Raw genomic sequence first — 9,711 nt, 5'->3', positions numbered from 1 at the left:
AGCTACTTTGTACCCCCTTTCTCTCTCCCCTCCCCCCCACCCTCTCTCTCTTTCTCTCTCCAAGTCTAATAACTCTGAAGCCCTTTCTGGCCTGGAACTCACTATGTAGACCAGGCTGGCTAAGAACTTGCAGAGATTAATCCTCTGCCTTCTAAGAGCTAGGATTACCTGTGTGCCACTACACCTGGCCAAGATGCTGAAACTTAAGTTTAATTACGGAGTCATAGTTGAAGTCACCAGTGTGACACGTGGCCATAGATGATTCACTTCTCTGCTCAGGTTGAGGGCTTCTCTGACCCTACCTATCGATAGAATCTTGGTTCTTGCAGTCTGTGTCAGAGTAGCCTTGCTGGTGTTAGGACCATACAAATAGCACAGCTGCTGTGGGTATGTCCTGCTCTTCTGCACCTGTTTGGTTCTTAGGCTGTCTTTTACTGAGGACTTGAAGTATTGTAATTTTATTTCTGTGCAGTTGGGTTACCAGTTTGTTATGCAGTTATATTAATGTGTTAGTTAATTCAGATTTGGAAATTGAAGAATATGTGGTTTTGTCAGGCATGACAGCAGCACATGTACCTGTGCAGTCCCAACCCCTGTGCTGAGCAGTCTGGTCTCACATAGGAAAATCGCTCAAAATATGTTTCTTAAAAAGTGTGTGTGTGTGTGTGTGTGTGTGTGTGTGTGTGTGTCTCATAATGTGGAGGTCAGAAGGAATTGGTTCTTTCCACCATGTGTGTTCTGCAGATCAAACTCAGGTTAAGGTTCAGTGACAGAAGCCTTTGCCTTTAAGCATCATGATTCCCCAAAATAAAATGACTGGGTTGTTTATTTGTTCATTTGTACTAGGGTACTGGGAGGTTGGATTTTGGTGCTCAGGATTTTATGCATGCTATCCAAGCATTTTATCAGACTTCTGATTGTGCAGAAGGCTTGTATGTTCTAAAAGTAGAAAGCATATTAAAAATCTTGCTCAGAAAAGTTGTGCTTGTTTGCATGTTCTGTGTTTTGTTACTGGGTATTGGAGTCTTTTCTGACTGCTGTCACAAACACTGACATCCACTTACTCTGTTCCTCACCCTGTTTTCATGCTGGTGGAGGTCACTTCTCAGTTCATAGCCAGTGCCTTTTGCTCTGTGTTCTGTGAGGCATGAACTCTCTGAGCCTTTCTTGTGAGTGCACGCAGGTGTCGCCTCTCAGCAGCAGTCACTTCCTGGATAGCCCATCTCCTGTCCTGTTGATTCTATCACTGTGAGGTGAGGATTTCACGTAGGAGCTTTAAAAGGTATGGATACTTTGCTCATGGTACTATTCCCCCTGTTCCCAATCAGGGACTATTTGTAGAAATAAAGGTACTTATTTTTCTGTGCTTATACAGAAAGTAGTATAGTTTTATTTGTTTCCTTTCTCACTTGCCACTATAGTACGGAAGTCATCAGCACATAGTCTCTCTTCGTCTTTTGGGGATATGAAGGTTGGTTTCATCTTGGCTATCTTGCAAATGGAATCTCAGTGAGTTGTCCTGTGCAGTGATGTATTGCTGCCTGTGGGTCCTGCTCCTTTCCATGGAGGAGGGCTCAGTAGCTGGGAGACCTCAGCAGACCCTGCTGGAGGCTCTGACTACCTCCTTCTCTTTGTCCAGATTTTGCACTTCTCTGTAGTTACTGCACTCCGGTCTGCTGTGCTGTGTCACATGGAGCATGAGCAGCCCTGTCACACTGTCCCTGGGAGAAAAGCATTTGCTTTTCTCAGGCTAGTTTCAGCTGACTTTTTAATATTAATTTGTTTGTTTGCTTGCTTATTTATTTATCTTGAAGCAATGTCTTACTATGTTAGTAATGTCTTACTATGTTATTACTCTGTAAGGCTGCCTTCAAACTCAACAGAGATCTGCCTGCCTGTGCTTTCTGTACCTGCCCAGCTCATTTATAGCTTTTTCCTTTAGGAATGGGGGTTGGGGTCAAGGCATGATTTCTCTGTATAGTCCTGAGTGTCCTGTTAACGGTAAACCAGGGTGAACCGAGGTGGCCTTGAACTCCGAGATCTGCTTGCCTCTGCCTCCTGAGCACGTGTAAACATGTGTGGGCACTCCTGTGCCCACTGCTCATTTGTATTCTTAAAGTTTGGTTTTCTTTTTTCCTTAAAGTGGACATGTTGTTTTCTGGGGTTTTTGTTTGTTTTTGTTTTTTTATTTTTTTGGTTTTTTGAGACAGGATTTCTCTGGATAGCCCTGGCTGTCCTGGAACTCACTCTGTAGACCAGGCTGGCCTCGAACTCAGAGATTCACCTGCCTCTGCCTCCCAAGTGCTGGGATTAAAGGTGTGCGCCACCACTGCCCAGCTGGCTGGCTTGTTTGTTTGTTTGTTTGTTTGTTTATAGCCCAGCTTCAGATTTGATCTCTGCTATTTATGTATTGCTCTGGTCTCTGTCCAGCTGTCTGTTGCTTCTAGTCAGTTTGATGTCTGCTTTCAATATGGGCTAGGTCAGCCAGAAATTTCAGTGTATAGACTTTGGCATGGAACCCAGAAGCCCAAGGACTCATTCTTTGTGGATTCCACAGTTCTGAGTACCTTTTAGCATGTGTAGTAGCTACTCTTATAGTGTTGCAGGAGGTATTAAAATAGAATGACCGAGGCTCCCAGCTCTACTGCCAACCAAGTTCTGGCTCTATGCTCAGCACCGACTGGAGCTCCAGAATCTCGACATCTAGTTGGCTAAGTTCCCACTGGCGAGTCACTACCATGCCGTTCCTGTGCTTCAAACCCCCATGGCCTTTGTGGGCCATATTACACAAACTCACACTTTGCTGCTGTACCTTTCTGTCTTGAACTCAGTTGAATCGCAGCGAGAAGAAAACACCACACAAACTTTGTTTAGGAACAATGGTACTCAATCTCTGGGTGCAACAACTAAAACCTAATCTTGTAAGCCTTATTAAATCTGATTTCTCTGGTGGCGGATCCTTGTGGATCTGCCATGGAATCGGGGAAACTCTACCCCTACACCTTGCCTAACCCAGTTCTGCAAGCCTCTAACTCTTCTTCCTCTTTCCTCCTCCTCCTCTTCCTTCTCTTCTTCCTCTTTCTTCTCCTCTTCTTCCTCCCGTCCTCTTCCTCTTCCTATACGCCCAGTGATTAGCTCCTTGATTCATTAGTGTAGGGTTCACAAGAAGTCCTGCGTAAGAGACTCACTCCTTGTCTGCAGCCCCTCCCAGGAGAGCAGAATTAACATCAGAATGCAAAATGCCAGAACCGTCCACAGCACTTCCTCATTTCTGTTCACTTAAAAGACTCTTTTATCTCAGATAAAAATTGAGCACAACTATAACCATTTTGTAATTAATAAGGTATAAGATAGACCTAACACCCACTCTAACGTTTTCGACAATAAAATTCAACATTGTCCTCTATCCTGACTTAAAAGACTGTACTTGGCTTATGTCCTGGCTTTAGATTGAAAGCCACCTGAAAACCATCCTCTCAAATCTGTTTTCTCAATGTTTATAGTCTGGGTCGGCTATGAGAATATAAGTAGTTTTTCAACCCCATCAGAAATCTATAAAGAAACATCTGAAAATATAGGAAGCCTAACATAGCTTTCAGAATTGAGATAAATTGTAGAGATAGCCCTATACAGCCCCAGTAGGCCAGGAAGTTGGAGCCTGGTGGCTGTCTCATCACTACTGGAGTAACTCATCAATGCTCAATTTCTTCTTAGAATGCAGGAAAGGGAAGCTGTTAGGAGCAGATTTGTCTCAACAACAAATGAGTAAATAACATTAAATGTCACACTCTGTGGATTTCTGATGTCAGAGGCTGGGGTAATCTGTAGCTTTCTAGGCTGTCACCACACAAGTAGTCTCAAAACCGTAACACCCAAGTCTCTTAGATTACTATCTTTATGGCAGATGCAGGACATGGGTTGCTCTGTCTTTGATTTGAGTGGTTGTTGGTGAGTGCTCTCATAGATTCTTCTTTTGGAGATATTGCTAAAGTATATTTATCCATGTCCATATCCTGCAAGTCTTGAAGTTACAGAGTAAAGGTTGTCATATACCTATCTCAGACCCAGGCTTTCCTCTTCTTGGTTTGGGTTTGCCTTTTGCCTTAAATCTGAATGTGTTCCCATGGGTGTATGCAGGTATCTACAGTAGTTCTTGTTTGGGCTTTATCCTTGACAGAGGTAGGTCTTGCAGTGCCTTCATCACACACTTGATTCCAGCATACCTGGCTTTCTTCTCTAACTCTCCTCTTATACACACACACACACACACACACACACACACACACACACACACACACACACACACCACACTGTGTGTGGAATAGTCTTACCCAAGCACCACAGCTGGGATGGCCCATAGCAACAAGCTCTGGATGTGTCATGTGGCCAGTCCCAGACCTGCCTGTGAATCTCCAAGTGCCCATTTAGTCCTGGCAGCTCCTTGTCATCTTTTAGGACAGTTTCCTGGTCTTTCCTGCATGTCAGGCCCACTCTCTGCAGCAAAGGCCTTCTTTGCCATGTGGTACTCATACCAGAGGAGCTTTTCACACAGGATCTCTGTGAAACAGCTCTGTAAATGGCTCAAGAGTTCGCACAGCCCACTAAGCAAATCTTAATTCTACAATCCCTCTGTGCTAGGAAACAACCACAGACTCTGGGCAGACTTGTGTGGGACAGAGACACTTAGAACCCTATCCTCTGTGTCCCAGGTTAGCATTGTGCTCCTACCTCTGGCACGGCAGGATTTGGTGCAGCATGGCCTGTGGCTACCCTCAGGCTATAACAGAAGTCTGCTTTGCTGAACCCTGTGGGGCACAAAAGAAAGTTCTTTAATCCTAGCAGAGCCACTGTCCAATTTCTGATTTTCAAGACTGCAGGGCTGGTGTCTGGGGTAAGGACATGTCCTGGAGTGGTCACTCGCTGCAGCCTGTCATCGACCCTTTCGCTTTTTTACTCCAAAGGATGGAGAGGTATACTGCATCGATGCTCGGTTCTATGGGAATGTCAGTCGGTTCATAAACCACCACTGCGAGCCTAACCTTGTGCCTGTGCGGGTGTTCATGTCACACCAGGACCTGCGGTTTCCCAGGATTGCCTTCTTCAGTACCCGCCTCATTCAGGCTGGGGAACAACTGGGGTATGTATAGCCACAGGTGCAGTGGGACCCTGGCTGGGTAGGTGTGCTTTCTGCTTTCCTAGTCATGAATATGCTTCCAGCATGTAGGGTTCTGGGCCTGAATGGGACAGCTCTGGGGTACTTGGGTTATCTTACCTGAGTTTCCTCCCCCAGGTTCGACTACGGGGAACGCTTTTGGGACGTCAAGGGCAAGCTCTTCAGTTGCCGGTGTGGGTCTCCCAAGTGTCGGCACTCAAGTGCAGCCCTGGCCCAGCGGCAAGCCAGTGCAGCCCAGGAGGCTCAGGAGAATGGCCTTCCGGATACCAGCTCTGCAGCTGCTGCTGACCCCCTATGAATTGCCAATGGGGCCAGTGGGACCCTCAAAATCAGATTCTGGTGACTGCAATTTAGAGAGAAAGAAAGTCTGCACAGTCCCAAGAGGAGCCGGAGGTGCAGACACCTCCCAGGAATTTCTGGGCCTGAGGCGTTCATTTCAGCTGGCTCAGTGCTCAGGACAGGGCATGCCTCTGGGCCTGCACCTCAGAGACCTGGGACTCCATGTTGCATAACTTGTGAGTTACTGGTGGTAACTGTGCTGCAGCACTTCCCAAGTCTCCCTCTGGTCTCCGAGGCCCATGCTCCACTGCCAGTTTTGTTTGTATACTGTCTGGTCACGCTCCTGTATGGCACTCACCAAGGCCATCGTCACCTACAAGCTGCTCCGTTAGACCTGCTGCCCTCAGCCTGTGTTGCTGGCACCAGCTCCCATGTGCCACTGGAGGACACTTGCTCCCTTAGAGCCTTGGAGAATTTGGCTAACCCACCACTCATTTTGATGAAATGTGGGTTTGCTTTTTAAAGAAACCCTGTATCTAGCCCTATATATCAAGCCTCTTACTGGTGTTTCTTTGCGAGGAAGCAGGCTGGTGTGTGCAGGCAGACCCTGTACTGGTCCCAGCCAGTTCCGTTGACGCAGGCACCTTTTGTTGATTTCCAAGCCACATGCTATGATGATGAATAAACTCGTTTGTTTTTTTACCATTACTGAACATTAGGACAAACAAAGAATAAAAACACAAAACACAGACAACGGTGCTGAATCTGGTGCGGTCTCTACTCACCACATGAAAATAAACTATCATCAACTGTAAAAAAAAAGAACAAATTGATTTTAGAATAAAGTGCAGGAAAAACTTTTTTAAAATGTTAGTCTTGTAGTTGAATAAATTTGCCATCACCTTTTGTGTGATGGCCTGGCAGGTCATGTACTTTTTTTTGGCATATACCTTTCTAAATACTGTAATTAGTGCAGCAACAGTGGGGTTTTTTTGTGTGACTCTTCTAAAACATTCATAATGCAGTCATGTTTATTTTTTTTCTGTTAAAATGTTTTTTGACAGTTTTAAGAGCAGTCTTTTGGCTCAGACCATTTCTTGTTCTGTTTTCAATGAAATCAATAAAAAAAAAAAGTACTTTAAATGGAGTTTTCATTATGACCCATTCTTTCCCCTGGTTTCAACAAACCCCTAGCCCTTCTACTCTGGGTGCTACACTCAGGAGTTACATACATTTCTGCAAGTCTGACAGGCCACACCCAAGCCTGGAGGGCTGTTTGTTTGCGTCCTTATCCATTTGGTGCCCAGTGTCCAAGGTTGAGAGCCATTCTGAAGGAGCAGGTGAGTCCCCATATATGTGAAAGTCTTCACTGGGACACTGTGAAGGTGGACAGGGTCAAGCTCTTTCCTCCCTGCCTACAAGTGATGCCTGCAATCTTCCTTCCATAGGGACCCTAGACAAAGCAGCACCTCTGTGCTCCATAGATGTCTGGCCTCATTCACTACAGGAGAGCTTATAAGCTCAATGAAGAATTGAGCCTTTAATTTTCAGTGCATGGAGTTTACTCAGTGAGGCCTTTTCTAGAAGGCAGATAGCTATCTCACTTTACAGATAGAAAGTCAAGCAGGCTGCCTTGGCTCGTAAGCTGTCTAGTCTATGGCCCCTCCCATCACTGCTGCATCCTACAGCTGTAGGCTAGCTCTGAGCAGGTAGACCAGAGGAGGAGTCATGCTGTGAGGTAGATAGAAACTGAAGCTCACGGCAGCTCTCCATAGGCTCCCTCCCCTGACTCTGTGGAAACACTACTCCTCCTTACCACATCTCTCTCAGGGTGGAGGTGCCCATGTTAATATAATCAGATTTGTGTGGTTTTGGGTGTGTTGTGTGCTTCAAGCAGCATCAAGACCTAAGCTGTTGCTGATGGATATGGGCGTATTTCCAAAGTTCCACTAATAAAAACTGTGCTGGAAATGATTTTGTTCATTGTCCTTTTTACTAGTTCTGTTCTTGGGAAAGGCAATCTCAGGGTTTCTGTTGATGTGAGGAGACATGACCATAGCAGCTCTTAAGAGGGAAAACATTTCATTGGGCTGGCTTACAGGTTTAGAAGTTTAGCTCATCATTGTCATGGCAAGAAACATGCTGGTGTGCAGGCAGATGCGGTGCTAGATAAGTAGCCGAGAGTTCCACATCTGGATTGATGGACAGGAAGAGAGGAATACTGGGTCTGGATTGAGCATTTTAAAACCTTAAAGCCTACCCCAAGTTGCACACTTCCTCTAACAAGGTCACACCTACTCCAACAAGGTCAGAAGTCCTAGTCCTTTTGAATAATGTCTTCCCTACAAGCCTATGGGCATTGTTTTTATGCAAGCCATCTCAAATTGATAAAAGGATATGTGTTGTTCTGTGCTAGCCACAGGTGTGAGAACACCTGCTGAAGCCACCTGAAGTCTTGGTGGACACCAAAGATCTTTAGGCTGTTACACAAGCCCCCACTAACTAATCAGAATATATCCGGAGTTTAGAATTTCTGCCTAGCTAGTGAGCAACTCCACACACCCTCTGTGTGTGTGTGTGTGTGACATCCTTCTTACATATAGTGTCCTCACAACTCTAGGATGGCCTCATGAATCTGAACTGCAGTTCTGTATTTCCCAGTAAATGCAGTTGACTTTTGCCGCCCTATCTACCTTTCAGTTAACAGTAGCTTTGTAGTGTGTAACTGAACTGCCATAAAATGAATTAGGTACACCCTGATACTCTTTTCATTGTCTACAGGGAAACACTGTAGTGTGCTGTTTTGAACTTCTTTGGTTATTGATGGCATCAATATTTGCTGCAAAGTAGGCATCCCCTCCTGTGAACTACCCCTAATCCCACTCTGCTGTATCTTGCTGATATTTCTATGAGCTTTGCATATGCTGCGGTTTTATATACACATGCTAAATTTAAATTTTTCTGTAGCAGAGTATGTCTTTTGACTTCTGGTTGTATAATTTATTTAGAAAGAACTCCAGGGCCGGTCATAGTGGCATACACCTTCAGTCCCAGCACCTGGAAGATAGAGACAGGTAAATTGAGACCAGCTTGGCTACCCACGGCTTCATAGTGAGACCATGTCAGAGAGGGAGAAGGAGAGCCAGAGAGAGACTGGACCCAAGTTCTTGCACTGGGCAAGTGCTCTATCACTGCATTTCTCTTATTTTTATTTTGAGGCTATGTTATTCTAGCTGGTTTTTAATTCACTACTTTTTTTTTTTTTTTTTTTTTTTTTTTTTTTTTTTTTGCCCAGGCAGTCTCCTCACTGGGGTGGTTGGCATGCTCTTCCATAAAGCAGCAGCTCTGGTACCATCTTTTTACAAGTGGAGTTCAGTGTGTGGTAACTCTAAATTGACAGGTTTTACCAAGGCATGGTTTATAGATTTTAAACCATTGGTCTTGTCATTCTGCCTGCACACATTCTGCCATGTGTCTTTGCCAAGGAATCTTACTATTCCTTCACTCAGTCAAGGCCCTGGCTTCTTCCAGCCAGACACCACAACCTCGAGTTGTCACCAGGGTTGATTCCCTCTATCACAAGTTGTTTGTCTGTTCTAGACTTCATAGAAGTCAGCCCATGACTTATAACCCAGACCAAAGGGTCTGGGTTGTCTGCTCTTGTCTGTAAAGCATCACTGTATTGACCTTTTTCATTCACCTTCTCCACCCCACCCTTGGAAAGAATTTCATACTAGGAGAATATGGTTACACTTTCCTATGTGTGTCTTTCCTAGTTTCAGCAGTGATCATTAAAGCATTCGTGTGCTAGTGCGGGTGCAGGTGCTTTTGCTTGTCTGGGATGACTATTGGAACTAGATTGGCTAACCCATGTAGTATGTAAATACACACTGCTATCTATGGCTGCACTGTCATACGTGCATGCTAGCTATGAGCACTTGACCCCTTACCCCATGCTAGGGCCCTAACATAGCACTGAGCTTCAGCCTCGAGTCTACAAAAGAGCACTTCCCATCTGCACCTCAGGAACAAGAGTGCTCCCCCACTCCCCTGCATCTCCTCCTCTTACGTCCTCCATTGGTTTTCTTCACAAGGACGTAGAACTTTCTTTTTCTATATTCTTCTAAAGCTCATTATGGCCTAGCTGTGGTGTCATGGGTTGGAGTTTGATCTCTCTCTTCATGAGGTATTAGGGTGGAAATTCAATCCAAATGTGGTGTGCAAAAGGGGGACTTTGTTAGGGGTTTAAGATGGAGTGA

General features: G+C 45.2%; 1 protein-coding gene across 7 annotated transcripts in view; it reads left to right on the top strand.

The window, feature by feature from the left end:
• Nucleotides 1-7,423, top strand: part of Ehmt1 (euchromatic histone lysine methyltransferase 1) — a 137,378-nt gene extending 129,955 nt beyond the window's left edge. For all 7 annotated transcript variants that reach the window (XM_034505488.2, XM_034505490.2, XM_034505487.2 and 4 more), the window contains 2 exons: nt 4,962-5,137; nt 5,291-7,423. In XM_034505488.2, coding sequence (XP_034361379.2) covers nt 4,962-5,137; nt 5,291-5,471 — 357 coding nt within the window. In that variant the 3' untranslated portion in view covers nt 5,472-7,423. The remainder of the gene's footprint in view (nt 1-4,961; nt 5,138-5,290) is intronic.
• The last annotated feature ends 2,288 nt before the right edge of the window (nt 7,424-9,711 follow it).

This window comes from Arvicanthis niloticus, chromosome 6 (assembly GCF_011762505.2).
Source record: "Arvicanthis niloticus isolate mArvNil1 chromosome 6, mArvNil1.pat.X, whole genome shotgun sequence".
Lineage (NCBI taxonomy): Eukaryota > Metazoa > Chordata > Mammalia > Rodentia > Muridae > Arvicanthis > Arvicanthis niloticus.
Note: the sequence above shows the minus strand (reverse complement) of the source record. Positions and strands in the feature narration are given on the sequence as shown.